Source organism: Littorina saxatilis, linkage group LG16 (assembly GCF_037325665.1).
Source record: "Littorina saxatilis isolate snail1 linkage group LG16, US_GU_Lsax_2.0, whole genome shotgun sequence".
Lineage (NCBI taxonomy): Eukaryota > Metazoa > Mollusca > Gastropoda > Littorinimorpha > Littorinidae > Littorina > Littorina saxatilis.
The window spans coordinates 34,479,056-34,494,759 of record NC_090260.1 but is presented as its reverse complement, the minus strand read 5'-3'; the positions used below and the strand labels follow the sequence as shown (position 1 = coordinate 34,494,759).

The 15,704-nt window shown below is 44.5% G+C and overlaps 1 protein-coding gene across 2 annotated transcripts in view; it reads right to left on the bottom strand.

The window, feature by feature from the left end:
• Nucleotides 1-13,895, bottom strand: part of LOC138950909 (M protein, serotype 2.1-like) — a 36,222-nt gene extending 22,327 nt beyond the window's left edge. Inside the window, exons 1-5 of one of the 2 annotated variants that reach the window (XM_070322612.1) lie at nucleotides 13,585-13,895; nucleotides 8,961-9,174; nucleotides 7,611-7,710; nucleotides 7,123-7,279; nucleotides 5,511-5,709 (exon numbers count right to left, since the gene is read on the bottom strand). In XM_070322612.1, coding sequence (XP_070178713.1) covers nucleotides 5,511-5,709; nucleotides 7,123-7,279; nucleotides 7,611-7,710; nucleotides 8,961-9,127 — 623 coding nt within the window. In that variant the 5' untranslated portion in view covers nucleotides 9,128-9,174; nucleotides 13,585-13,895. The remainder of the gene's footprint in view (nucleotides 1-5,510; nucleotides 5,710-7,122; nucleotides 7,280-7,610; nucleotides 7,711-8,960; nucleotides 9,175-13,584) is intronic. The other variant, XM_070322613.1, reaches the window with a different exon arrangement.
• Between the last annotated feature and the right edge of the window lie 1,809 nt (nucleotides 13,896-15,704).

Genomic DNA, 15,704 nt, shown 5'->3' with positions numbered 1-15,704 from the left:
ATATTGACATGTATTTATATATACGTAGACATTACCAAACAGACAATGTATCGATTGGAGATTGGATTTCCCTTCTTTGAGTCATGTGACGTCAGAGGCCGACAAAACTTTATAATTTGGCTTTTCAGGTTGACCGAAACTTCAAAGGAACTAAAAAAACAAAAACGTCATGTGTTTGATTGCATGTGTGTGTGCTGTTCAATGTCAAAACAACAACAAAGTGAGTGCATGACGTGTGTTTTGTAGTTCCTTTGAAGTTTCGGTCAACCTGAAACGCCCAAATATGAAGCTTATGTGTTTGATTGCATACATGTGTGTGTGTGCTCGTTCAATCGTCAAAACAACAACAAAGTCATAAGTACCTGAAAGGAATTCGATCGATACATAAATGTTATTTGCGTGTTTGACCAAAATATGACATTTTACACAGATCTCGACAGTCATTGTTCACCTCGACCGCTAGCGCGGTCTCGGAGAACAATGACTGTCTCGATCTGTGTAAAATGTCATATTTTGGTCAAACACGCAAATAACGTATAATGTCGGGCGCTCTGGGGGAATACCTCCAGTAAGCACAGGAAGAGACAGGCTTCCTTTTCGCCCTGATAACTCCCAGGATCGTTGCGACAGCTTATGACAGACCCTCCAGCTGTCAGGCAAGACGTCCACTGGGCGTAACATGAGTAGAATCTCCCTGAGGTAGCTACAGCCTCGTCTGCAACCTCTCCCTTGAGGTGACCCCGAAACACGGCTGTTGACAGGACTGGGCCCCTCCCACCACTATCTTTGCCAGGGTTCCCCATCATGATGGTGGCTTCATGCATTTTGACTACCAGTATTCAGTGCTGCAAACTGCCTGTAGCGATGCTTCAGCACCGGAAGGACAGCTCCCGCCCCCCATTGCCTGTCTACCACCTCCTGACGGACTGAGGAAGACCTAATGTTTAACGCTCTTGGAACTAGACCAACACTTCACGCCTGACCATATTCAGCAGTGCCCGGCTACACAGAAGTCTGGGAGTGTGAGGAGAATGCCTAGAGCCTCCTAGTTATCTTCATCACCTGGAATGGAGAGCTAATGGTTAGAGGCTACAACCTTCACACCGGGGAGCCGCCCTACCATTACAAGATGGCATCTGCATACAGATCACCAGTCAAACAGCGGTGGACAACTGAACAGGGTACAGTAGTCACATCAGTTTCCATGCATACTGCAAGCTCTTGAGGTCTCTAGATGTCTCCTTCGGATACACAGCTACAAGACAGACACTGCGTACCAAGATAAGAGGAATCAAAGTGTCTCAAGACATTTGCCTGAGGAAACGACTCTGAAGATCACTCACACTTGGAGTGGAGCTTGTTCAACAGGGTAACAGGCCCAAGTATCTTGCCATACAAGCGTCGGGCAACACGGGTGAGCATGTTCAGGCTACATCACAAGGCGGGGAGCTGTTGGAGATAACGCAGAGACGGGGGAAGAAGTGCTCTGAGATCGTCAAGTACAGAATGCTTTCATGACCTGTGGACGGACTCAGCGTAACAACTTGTAAGAGTTGCCCCTTCTTCCTGAATGTCATCTGACACCCGCATCAGCCAGGGGATGATGATAGAAATGTCAGATTGTACAGTCGACACTCAACAGAGGATGTCCGACACCTGTAACAGGTCACATCTCGACTGATAATGGTAACAACTCTGGCAGAAGCATCAACAGGAGAGACGACAGTAGACGTCCTAGAGAAGGGATGGGCCGTTTAAGATCACTGGGCAGGTGCCCCTGAGATGATCAGCAGCTTTTGGAAGACAACCTACCCCAGGGTCAGGCAGTCCTTAGGCTACAAAACCTCATGGTTATCATCCTTGGACCAAGTCAAGAACCGCCCTGATATGGCGCTTCGTGGTCGGCTGGGCGTTAAGCAAACAAACAAACCAAGTCAAGGCAAAACCCTTCAACAGGGACAGCACTCAACCTACGTCATGCTTCAGAGACGGACAGACTTGACTAAAGAGGGAATGTCTCCCGAGGTGACTCCGCCCGTTTTTCCATGGACTTTCCAGGAAGGACACTGAGAGATAGTCTGAGGTCTGGCCAGCCATCCGCACTATGAGATCCATGGGCCAGATTTCATAGATCAAGGAGGACCTCTCAGCCCATGCGGATTGATTAGTGCTGCCAGACATCTTGGACTGGGTAAACCATACGTCCCTCCATCATTGAGTCAATTTTCCTGGAACAAGAAGAGCTTCCTCTACCTTTAGGGGTATTGGGTACGGCCACAGACACACTTGGATTTGGGAAGGCTCAGCCACCCCTTCCAACCGAACCTTGAATTGGACAAGCTTCGTTTGCCTCTTACAACTGGAGCTCTAAGATCCCTGGACCACAGAGATAAGACCTAGAGGTATTCCTCCCCCGTAAGGCATAATGAGTGCGGCAATACCTTTGACAGTGGGTGAATGTGTCCATCCCATCCATATGTAGACTCTGAGATGCCTGGACTCAAAAGCTAAAGGAGCTGGAGGAAAGAGACACAGTGAGATCCTAGCAGGAGCTAGGAATACCACACAAGGCTATCTCCCTCGCTCCCAGTCTACGGTGACACAAGGTTATTGGGTGAGTATAAGTTGTGTCACTCTAAGAGCTTGAGGTAGAGACACAGTGAGATCCTAGCTGGAGCCAGGAATACCACACCAGCCTTTTCTCCCTCGCTCGAAGAGCCTGAGGTAGAGACACAGTGAGATCCTAGCTGGAGCCAGGAATACCACACCAGCCTATCTCACTCACTCCCAGTCTACGGCTACGCGTCGTTTTTGGGCGAGAAACGTGGCAACTCGGGTGCTGACTAAGACCTTTGTCAAGTCAGAACTATGCATCAGACCAAGAGAGTACACCTCCTGCCTCAGGCAGGGGCCTGAAAACAACTCTGCATAGTCACCCTAGAGCTCAGCTCCACAAACAGCTGAAGTGCCCCAGAGCTCACAAAGCTATGCTGGTCAGACAATGCAACACTTGCCGCCCGCAGCCACGCCTACTGAAAATCCAGATATGGACTTGGGTGATCTAGGCAGAAGTACTACTGAGATCACAACATAAGACATCTTTGTGAGTCCAACTACCAGGGGGCAGAACTTTGCATCAGCCCAAGATAGTGCACCTTCGGCCATAGGCCGGAGAACATCACTGCATAGTCATCTAAGAACTTGTGAGCTCTACAGAAATCTGGAGTGTCCCAGAACCCACAAAACCTATGCTGGGCAGACAACCCAGCAGATGCCACCTACAACCATGTTTACAGAAAACCTAGATCAAGGACCTGGCTGATCAAGCCAGAAAACGGTCCTGCTGAAATCACAAATGGGACCTCTCAGTGAGTTGCATGCCAGGCATGGCACCCTCTTGAGTAAGACAAGAGCGGTCATTCAGCCAATAAGGGCTCAGAGATGCCCATGGTCACTGGGGACCCCCTCACGCTATAAGTGTGGAATTTCAAGTAAGAAGCAGGTTTTCCCCTTGGGTAAAGGCAATACAGCTGGCTGTCTTTCACTGGCTATTCTAGGACAAATGGTACCTATAACCATTAAGGGTAGGCTTATAGCCCCCACATGCGTTGAGACAGGCACAGGAAAGGTGCAGACAGTGACCGTACTGCTGAGCGCACTTGCGCTTACTTCCTGTCACGCAGGAGGAACAGCTAAGTCAGCCTGAATTTACACTGGTATCTGTGCCTACCATCCTCATTAGAGAGGTAAATTCAGAGAGGATATATATATTCATTCATGCGACTGGCACAATTGTTTGCCATGGAAAGTGGTGCCTCAGACCAGAATTCTACAGGATCTCTGGAAACTCTGTCAATCTCCCTTAAATGGAGGATCAGTCGCAGAGACGCACCTTGGTGATAAGTTCAAGGTATTAGAGGAATTGTTATCTCTGACCATTCCTCATCTTTTAGGTCGTTCACCTGATCCGCCTGCAGAACTTTACGTTGCTGGGGAGTTGGGTCGCTCAAGGCGCATAATGGCAAGTCATAACCATAACCCAACATTGATAAAGACAAGTGATCAGAGGAATAGTAACGACCATCAAGTAGAAACCAGCTCTACATTGACAGGTGGGACTTTCTTTCGATTGTCCCTTTCTGGAGCAAGTTGACACAGTGGCAACAATGCAACTTGCCACTCGCCCGACTCAGGATTTCTTGCTTCTCAGTCCGATGATCTATCCTTTTCTTCCCCCGATTTTACAGGGGGGATTCCGGACAAATGGGCTGAGTCGGGTGAGGTGACACTAGATTACCGATCGAAAGTCAACCCTCCAGCCTGTTATCTATTCTCCTATTAGTTAAATTGAGGTGATGTATTCGAAAGAAATATGTATTTTTTACAAGTAAAATGACTATTTCTAAGAATACTCACCTCAATTTAACCAGAGACCCTCCCACCAACCCCGCTATTGACTTAATAGCTTCGAATTGAAACTGGGGATTATGGGCATTGGCACATGCGCAGAGAGGTACTACCGACAAAGGGAGACTACTCCCCTAAATGGTATACCGACGGAAATCTAGAGTTAGCGACCTTGTTTACAGTCTAGTACTGGTAACATAGGACGCTTCTCAGTCTAGCACTCGTAAGTAAGGTAACTCCTATTAGTTAAATTGAGGTGAGTATTCTTAGAAATAGTCATTTTACTTGTAAAAAATACATTTTTTACACACAATATGTAACGCATTCACATCGGCCAGTGAAGCTCAGTAGCCTAGTAGGCGAGCATTCACCTTTCACGGCCTTTATTCCAAGTCAAACGGGTATTTGGTGGACATTTTATCTATGCCTATACAATTTTGCCAGGAAAGACCCTTTTGTCAATCGTGGGATCTTTAACGTGCACACCCCAATGTAGTGTACACGAAGGGACCTCGGTTTTTCGTCTCATCCGAAAGACTAGCACTTGAACCCACCACCTAGGTTAGGAAAGGGGGGAGAAAATTGCGGCCTGACCCAGGGTCGAACACGCAACCTCTCGCTTCCGAGCGCAAGTGCGTTACCACTCGGCCACCCAGTCCCTCCACAGGCCATCTCCCACCCCACCCTCCACAGGGGCGATTCACATCATTTTTAAGGGGGGGGGGGGGTTTCCAAATTTCTTTTAGGGACAAATCGACTACGCGAAGCGTTTCGTTGAGTGCGCAAAGCGTTCAAACCTTCCAGGGGGGTCTGGGGGCATGCTCCCCCCCCCCCCCCCCCCAGACAAAGTTGATAAAAAAAAAAAGGAAAATGGAGCAATCTGGTGCAATCTGAGCCAAGAAACTTCCCCTAATACACCTTCCAAAAAGTAAATTTAAGAAGACAAATTTGGATCTAAACAAGGACAATTGACCGATCTGGTGCAACCTGAGCCAACAAATTACCCAACTTTTTTCTTCTTTTTTTCTCCTCTTATTAAAATTTTTTTAAGGCTGGGGGGGGATCTGCCCCTGCTCCATCTCCTTCCTGACCCCACGACTCACGTTGTAGGAATCTCCTTGAGTGACATCCATTTTTGACAGGCCATGCCCAGCTGTTTAACAGCGTGGTCCAGCAGGATCCGTGCGTTAGTCCATTTGTATTTGGCCACCGCGATGCGTTCTTTCTTCTCCAGGAGATTGTCACACTCCGCCTCTAGCTTGTTCTCCAGGTCGCTGCCGTACTCGCCGTTGAAAATTTTGTCTGTCGAAAATAAACAAAAGATTGTTTAAATGAGGATGAAACAAGAACACGATGGAACAAGAACAAGAATTTACTTGGCCATATAGCATATCGCCCATTGGTATAATTCGTCCTTGTGTGGATAGCATTCAAACACACATACACTCCTTACAAATACAAAACAATGACAGAAGAAGAAAACAACAATAAACAAGGCCAATAAGCTTAGTAACAAGTCACTTTTTCATTTCATCTAATTCAGACTCAGACTCAGAGGACAATAGGATGATTTGACCTGGATAAATATTGGTCAAAATGTGCTGGCCAAAAAAAAAAAGTGTTTTGTCAGAAGACTTCCTCCATGTCAAAAGCATCAGACAGTAGAATAAAAAAACCCACGTAAATGGGCATTGTTTTAATTTTAACAAAACAAGACATTCACAAGTACATTGACCTAATGGTCTTTATGGCGGACATGCACACACAAACACAGATGTTCATACACATAACCCCCCCCCCCCACCCCCCCTTAAATTCCCCTACGTATGCGGATCCCCCACCCCCTAAAAAAAACCGCATACACAAACTCTCCCTTCAACTCGGACTGGGTGGCCGAGTGGTAACGCACTTGCGCTCGGAAGCGAGAGGTTGCGAGTTCGATCCTGGGTCAGGGCGTTAGCAATTTTCTCCCCCCTTTCCTAACCTAGGTGGTGGGTTCAAGTGCTAGTCTTTTGGATGAGACGAAAAACCGAGGTCCCTTCGTGTACACTACATTGGGGTGTGCACGTTAAAGATTCCACGATTGACAAAAGGGTCTTTCCTGACAAAATTGTATAGGCATAGATAAAAATGTTCACCAAAATACCCGTGTGACTTGGAATAATAGGCCGTGAAAAGTAGGATATGCGCCGAAATGGCTGCGATCTGCTGGCCGATGTGAATGCGTGATGTATTGTGTAAAAAAATTCCATCTCACACGGCATAAATAAATCCCTGCGCCTTGAATATGTGCGCGATATAAATTGCATAAAAATAAAAAATAGAAAACAAAAATAAATCCCTGCGCTTAGAACTGTACCCACGGAATACGCGCGATATAAGCCTCATATTGATTGATTGATTGAACTCATCCCCACCACCTCAACAACACCCCCCCCCCACCTGATTTAACATACATACTGACCTAGAATAGCATCCTGCTCCTCTTAAAGTTTTATTAGGACCTCCATCTGTTGTTCAGCTTAATTTAGGTAACTTCCTGTTCTACTACAACCGCCAACTGTATGCACCACCTCTCCCACCCAGAGAATGATAGCCCAAACCTGCGTTGTATACACACAAATCTCCCCCTCCCCCACCGACACACCCGTACACACACTCTCGCCCCCTTCCTCTACACACCTTCTCTACACTACCATACGGTCAAAGACTGACCTAGGATTGAGTCCTGCTCCTCGTAGAGTTTCATCAGGACCTCCATCTGTTGTCCGACTTGGGCCACTTCCTGTTCCAGTTGCTTCTTCTGCTGCGTCACGCCGTCCAGCTGCTTCTTGGCAATCTCCTGTTCGCTGACTGCCTCCAGGTATTCTTCCTGCGGAGGAAAAATTGTAATGAGATTGGGATGGGATTTGTGTTAGTGTGTGTGTGTGTGTGTGTGTGTGCATTAGAGTTAGGGGTGTGTGTGTGTGTGTGTGCCCGCACATGTGCCTCTTTCAATACACAAGCCATTGCATGCATAAGTACATATCTACTCCAGTCTGTAAGAACCGTCATCTTCCCGTTATTAGTGACTGCTAAAAATACCAAAAACAAAAAAAAAACCACACAAAAACCAACACATTAAATTTAAAATCAAACATCGTACAGAGTGAGAGAAAAAGAGCAGTACACACAGGTACATAACTGATGTTCAAGGGACTCACCATTTCCACAGACATCTTGTCATCAAATGACTTCTGGTCCTTGAAGAAATCTCTGGTAGATGGTTCTTTCAATTTGTCCACATCAGCTTTCTCTTTGGCTCTGTGGATGAAAATGCACAATAATAAAACTTAAAACAGCTCCAATAAGAGGGGTATGTAGGTGTTCCTTTCTTTCCTTGGGAAATGTGGACAAAGGTCCATTAGTTTCAGCAAGTTTGGGAATTTTAAGGCAGTCCTTGACATTAGCCACCATGAAAACAGCTGGTAATTCCGCCAAAATGATGGCATGATATTAATAATTACTGTGATTTGAAATAGGTTTTTGTGTTTGGCCAAACTATTCATCCATCCATATCTCCATCTCCATCTCTTTCTGTCTGACACACTCTCTCTCTCTCTCTCTCTCTCTCTCTCTCTCTCTCTCTCTCTCTCTCTCTCTCTCTCTCTCTCTCTCTCTCTCTCTCTCTCTCTCTCTCTCTCTCTCTCTCTCTCTCTCTCTCTCTCTCTCTCTCTTGTTAACTTTTTAATTTTATCATTGTGTGTCTGTGTGTCCCAAGGACATGTTGTATGCACACACATACATGCACACACCCACACTTGTTGTTGTTCGTCCTTCGTTCTTGAAGATGACCGCAGACTCATGATATGCTTGGATGTCGGGTCTGATGGGTCCTGAGATGACTGATGAGGCCAATCCGGGCCAGGAATCCCTTCCCGTATGTTGGACACACATGAGAGGGTTTAGCTGCTGGGGTACTGGCTGCTCTGGTTTTCCGAAGTGTGCGCTTTTGCTCTGCGATGTGGATTCTTCTTCTATGTTCCGCGGTTTGGGCACCAGTATGGATGAGGCTACGCCAGTTCGATCTGTCTTGAGCAAGTTGCTCCGATCCCAAGAGTCGACCTGAATGTCAAGGTTTTTCAGAGAGGCAGCAAGTTTCCAAGAGTCTTGACAAGTGCTGTACTTGGATTATAGTGAGGGAGGACTGCGCAGGATGACCAGCCTCACTCTCTCGTCCCTGGCTTCCTGGTCCAGTGGCAATTGCATGGCAGAGACGATTGGGGGTAGGCAAGGATGCAGTGGGAAGACCAGTACGATCTACGTGTCTCGCCATGCTCTGAGGTATGCGTCCCACAGCGATGTTGCTGGATATCGCCTTTCTATCCGTTGAACCATGACCTTTTATGGTTGGGTTTCCTCTGCACAGACCGCCGAAGATCCAGTCTTCACAGCCCTTTTGAATGTTCACCGAGAGTTTGAGACTCGTCGGCTACCCTCAGCCACACTTACAAACACACACACACCCACTCAAACATACACCCACACATACACATGAGACACACATCACTTACACTTTATCCGTGGCCTTTTTGTGGTGTTCCTCCAGCTGTGTGACGGTTTTTGTCAAGTCGTTTAGCTGATCTTTCTTCAGCTGAAAGTTCTTGCTGGTGTTCTTGGCTTCGTGCTCGTGAATCTGTTTCATCACCTCCGCAAAGCGTTTCACGTCGACGTCCTCCATCTTGTTTGCTTGCGGCTACTGGCCTTCTACTCCTAATAGTATTCCTGCTGGCAAAAATAATTAAAGGTGAACATTTACTGTGAAACTTAAGTGTATTAAGATTAAGAGTGAATGACACTTAAGATTGCTTCAATGCAATCAAATATGATTAAAACAAATAATGTTCAAAATTACACCCATGGCACTCACTCATAGGAATATATAGATACATTTCTTACACACATGCATAGAGACAGACAAACAATTACACACATACACATACACAAAAACACATATATGCATACACAACATATTCAATTTATGCTTACACAAGTAAATTCATACATTAACTTATGCATCTTGGATTAGCCAGGATAATCATAATGTATCACGTTAATTATGACAATAAACACTACCTAACAATATATTCTTCCCCCAAAATGCACAAAAGAAAAATTCTAAACACAGTTGCAGTATGTCTATTATAGCACACAGGAGAGCTCCGAGCTAAAGTCAGGTAAAATCTGACAAAACGCAATTAATGGAGGCACCAACACAATTCAGTATTCAGCATTGAATTAAGCTTTGAGATTTTCCATGGAAACTAGTCATGATCATCCCTCACGGGATTTGGCTGGCGCTTAATGTTCTGCCAGCACAACAATTATTCACGAGCTAGCAATTACATGCAGCCTCTCTTTCTCTCTTAGCTCTCGCAACGCTTGGCAACTGGGTTTTCTACCCATAATAGCACTTAACTGTCAGAATAATGTTTTTTTATTCATCATTGCAGAAAATGCATGGCTCTCATTTTGTGAATTTACTGGACGGGAGAAAATTGACCAATTGTGATGATGTTATACATGTATAATATTATAAATATTCATATTTGCAATAATGTGTTCATGGCACATGACTGTTACTCAGACTGAATTCTTTCCTGTGTTATGAATCTTGGTAATTATTGAAAGAAGAATAAACACCTCACAGTTTTCACAAAGAGTTTATTTTTACACAAGATGATTTAGGAATTTATTTATTAAGGAGATTTCTATAGCGCATAACTAAAAGCACTATGCGCTTTGTTAAAGCCTTCAAAACCTACTGTGTTTAAAAAATAAATAAAATAGCAACCTTAGACGAGAACTGAAAGGAGACTGCCTTTTATTAGTTTAAAACAAAATTGCTGTTTAGTTTTGCATAATTTATTTGTAATATTTTGATATTTTATAAATTACAGTTAAAGAACTTAAACCTGTCAATAACAACAACCTCAGAGACCAACTTAAAGTGGTCGTTATGGACAAGGCATAGGTCACTATGTCTATGGACAGGTGAATTATACAGCAATAAAACATTGACATTGTCAGGATCTTTCTGGGTGGTCGTTATGGGTAGGGGGTCATTATTAAGAGGTCACTGGTCAGTTAATGAGATAATCAGTCACTTGGAGACGTAGGTATAGAGCAATTCAATCCATTCATGCACCTAGCCATTCAGTCACTTGGAGACGGTACCTATAGAGCAATTCAATCCATTCATGCACCTAGCCATTCAGTCACTTGGAGACGGTACCTATAGAGCAATTCAATCCATTCATGCACCTAGCCATTCAGTCACTTGGAGACGGTACCTATAGAGCAATTCAATCCATTCATGCACCTAGCCATTCAGTCACTTGGAGACGGTACCTATAGAGCAATTCAATCCATTCATGCACCTAGCCATTCAGTCACTTGGAGACGTAGGTATAGAGCAATTCAATCCATTCATGCACCTAGCCATTCAGTCACTTGGAGACGGTACCTATAGAGCAATTCAATCCATTCATGCACCTAGCCATTCAGTCACTTGGAGACGTAGGTATAGAGCAATTCAATCCATTCATGCACCTAGCCATTCAGTCACTTGGAGACGGTACCTATAGAGCAATTCAATCCATTCATGCACCTAGCCATTCAGTCACTTGGAGACGGTACCTATAGAGCAATTCAATCCATTCATGCACCTAGCCATTCAGTCACTTGGAGACGGTACCTATAGAGCAATTCAATCCATTCATGCACCAAGCCATTCAATCATCCAATTCCACTCAACCATCCATCCACCTACCACTCAATCAATCCTACCAGTACAATGGAACCCCCTTTTAAGACCCCCTCCCCCCCCCAATCTAAGACTTCCTCGTTTTTAAGACCTTGAATTTTCAGATTTTCTATTCACCCCTGTAAATTTACCCCCAATTTAAGACTCCCTCCTTTTTAAGACCTGATTTTTTCAGATTTGTGGAGGTCTTAAAAGGGGGGTTCCACTGTAGTTAAACTGCGTCCTGTTAACACTGCTGATCAATGGTCCCTCACAATTTCACAGCCACACTGAAAGCTGCTGCCTGCAAGCGCAACAGCTCAGGAGGCAGATAGAGACATATTTATACCGCAAACATCTCTTATTGATCATTCCATCACTATAGCTAGCAGACCAGAGTGCTATTAAACAACCACAGTACAGGTATTCACACAGCATTTCATGCATCAGAAATTCTGCTATTAGAACCTTCACTTCAATGCTAACAGGGGTTTGTGGTCCAGTGGTTTAATTAAGTGCGCCAAGCTGTATAAGGTTCAATCATTGGTTTCTGACATCTCCATTTACAATTACAAAACTGGAACTCATTTTTAAGACCTCCCCTTCCTCCGAAAGCGGCGTATGGCTGCCTAAATGGCGGGGTAAAAACGGTCATACACGTAAAAGCCGTGGGAGTTTCAGCCCATGAACGAACAAACACACAAACAAACAAACAAACAAACAAAGACCCCCATTTTTAAGACTCCCTCCTTTTGAGGCCTTGATGTTTTAGCTCTTGCATTGAAAACCTCTGTAAATCAATTTCCATTTCAAGACTACCTCCTTTTTAATAATAACACCTGATTTTTAAGATATTTTGAGGTCTTTAAAGAAGGATAGGGGTGGAGGGGGGTGGTGGTGGTGAAGTTTATAGTCTACTATCTAGTGCTGATTTTGATTTACAAAAACACAAGCCTTTCAGCTGAGGCAAAATTGTACATTTTACGTGAAAATCCCATGTATAGAAATGTTTCTCAGGCTCAGGTTTGATACCTAATCGCAGTCAAAAGGCAGATCAGACAAATGAACAGTGTCTCCTAATATAACGCGTATGCCAAAAGCAAAGGCAAATGTGTTGTGATGTTTTTGATGTGTATTGGGCGGGGATGTAGCTCAGTCGGTAGCGCGCTGGATTTGTATCCAGTTGGCCGCTGTCAGCGTGAGTTCGTCCCCACGTTCGGCGAGAGATTTATTTCTCAGAGCCAACTTTGTGTGCAGACTCTCCTCGGTGTCCGAACACCCCCGTGTGTACACGCAAGCACAAGACCAAGTGCGCACGAAAAAGATCCTGTAATCCATGTCAGAGTTCGGTGGGTTATAAAAACACGAAAATACCCAGCATGCTTCCTCCGAAAACGGCATATGGCTGCCTAAATGGCGGGGTAAAAACGGTCATACATGTAAAATTCCACTCGCGCAAATCATGAGTGTACGTGGGAGTTTCAGCCCACGAACGCAGAAGAAGAAGAAGAAGAAGATGTGTATTAACAATAACGCCTTGCTTTTGTTAAAAAACCCAATCACAGTTTAATCTTAAATCAACCCTCCGTGCTTTATGACGGGACCCCTTTATGAGAGCCAAGTCATTAACTTTGCATTCATGGTTGCCGTGCTTTGAGTGAACTGACAGTAACAGTTAAATTACACAGAGACATGCACACTCACGCCAACACACGCAAAAATTGTGGTGTGGGTGTGTGTCTGTGCACGCCTATGGCTATGTGTATGTATCATTATCACTGTATCAGTGTATGTGTTAATGTGTGAGAATGTGTGTGAATGTGTGGGTACATGCGTGTGAGTGTGTGTGTGTGTGTGGGGGGGGTGCATATTACTGTTAGTCTTTGTGTGTATGTGTGCCACAACAACTTTAAATATTCATTTGAACAAACCTTAGCTCAAACCTCTTTAAAAAAATTTTAAAAAAAGTTGGAAGCTAAAGAATATTACTCCAAACTAGTATTACTTCCAGCAACAGGAAAAAGAAGGAAAAATAAATGAAGCAAAGCTTATTAAAGAAAAGAACATACCAGCGTTCATATTTACTTGACAAATAGAGTTCTTATTGTCACAAACGGTCACCGTAGATATCTGCAAGTATGAACACCCTGCGTTGTGTATATTATATACGCATGCACAGCCTCTACACTTACAGTACATTTTCATTTTCTCTAAACCATGCGACCTTCACAGTGCAGTTCCTTGTACCGGCTTGCCTTAATTATCGACACAGTCAATTAACACGATACAAGGATCGCCGGGGTCAGAGGGTAAGCCACCGCGAGGTGCAACAATAGCTTACCATACACACACATCCATCGACACAGTTCGCTTCCATCACTGATTCAACTTACCTTTCTGTTACTGATTAAAATGTTTAAACTGTAACAAATGTACTCCTCTTTTCTCTCATCAAACGCGCACAGACGGAGCTAGTTCCGGTGCTGGCTACGAGATCGTAAAAGCGAGAAAATAATTACAAAATTAATGCTGCCGTACCTCCGTACTGCTGTGCGTCTCGGCATGCGCGCGCGCTTTCGCCTGTGCTTGTGACGTCACATCCATGGCAACGTGTAAACAGTGAATGGGAAGCGGTGGTTAGAACATTATTGACAAGGTACACTCCAGTATGCAGTTTCGTAATAGCAGTGTGAATATGCTGTTGCTGTTATGCATTGCGAAAGGGTCGAAGGGAAAGAAAGCTATATAGAAAACATTTCGAAATCGTCTTATTCTGCAGTTCTGGAACTTGGTACCTTAATTACCATTGAAGTTGAGAAATAACGATTCGAAGATTCATCTGTAAATCGCACACCACTCCCCTCACAACCCCCCTTCCCTGTAGTGATATCTGCATGCTCACTAGTCATGGTTATCCATACTGCCTGGCCACACAGCCAGCCTCAGTTTTAGCCTTGCCTTCTGCAGCAGTCTGCATTCAGCTATCACAGGGAACAGTCTCTTGCTTCAGTACTCTCTACTTTGTGCTTGTGTTTAACCTTACCTTTTAGTCTTATATTCAATACAGTGTAATCATTACTATACACGCCTTCACAGTGTTGTCTATGTGTAGTGTGAGTGTCATACTACACGTACATCTTATCATTACATTCCCCATCTCAAACGAATAGTCAATGTGTTTACATGTGGAGATAACACACACACTCACACACACACACACACACACACACACACACACACACACACACACACACACACACACAAAATAAACATGTTAATTAGGGGAGAGGGTGGGGGGGTGGTGGTGGGGTACTACCAAGCACGGGCGCTAGACACTACTGGACACAGTCATAGACTTATTCAACTAAATTCAGCCCGTACTGGTCTGCCTTGTGAAGTGATAGACTGCAGAACCTCTCACTGCTTCTAAGCCTTTCAAAAAAAGACCGTATATTTGCTTTGAGTGTGTACGCCGTGCTGCTAATCTATAGCTGTGTCATCCGCATTGAACGAAAAATCAATCCACCAGGGTACAAAATAAATGACAATTTGCTTTCAAAGATGCGTTGTGCCAGATTATCAACAGTATGATGGTCAGTAAATGCGTTTTTTCAGAGGAGACGTAAGGGATGGAATATATTCACAATTTTTCATTTCTATCATTTTTTTGTCAGCAGGAGTGTGGGTGTGTATGTTTGTGTTTGTGTGTGTGTGTGTGTGTGTGTGTGTGTGTGTGTGTGTGTGTCTGTGTGTGTGTATGAGAGCCAGGTTCCGTCCTCTTACGGATGCTGGAGAAACAAAAGTTTTTATCGTGTGCCTATGTTAAAATTTTGGTTGTTAAAAGGGAGGCGACCAAGGTATAACATGGAAACAAGACGGGAAAGTTCTTCCCCCTTTCAACCTTAACTTTTTTCTTGTAAAGTTACAATGTACAACTGTACTACCATTTCCGTCCAGCTGAAACATGAAGTGAAGTCTCTAGACCATACCACAGACACATGTGTGTATGTATACAAATATTACACCGAATACACACACACAATCGCTCATACTCACATGAACACCTTCCAACCACCACTACAATCACCACTATGACAACTATGTTATATTCTGTGTGTGTTTTGGGGTGGGTAGCTCAGGTGGTAGAGCACTGGACTTGTAATCGAGAGGTCGCTGGTTCGAATCCGGGCCGGGCCGGACACGGGTCAACTTTATGTGCAGACCCAGAGACGGTATCCATCTCCCACCCCCGTGTCACCACAATGGCACGTTAAAGATCTTGGTCATTCTACCATAAGTGCAAATGGCTGATACCACCTAAACACGCAAACATCAAAAAGCCGTGAGGGCGTAAAACTCGAATCGTATAAACCAATTCATGTCCAATATAGGCAATTAAGACCTGACGGACAATAAGCCCCTTAAAATTTACTTTACGTGTGTGTTTGATTTACTTTACGTGTGTGTTTGTGTGTGTGTGTGTGTGTGTGTGTGTGTGAGACGCTTTGACACT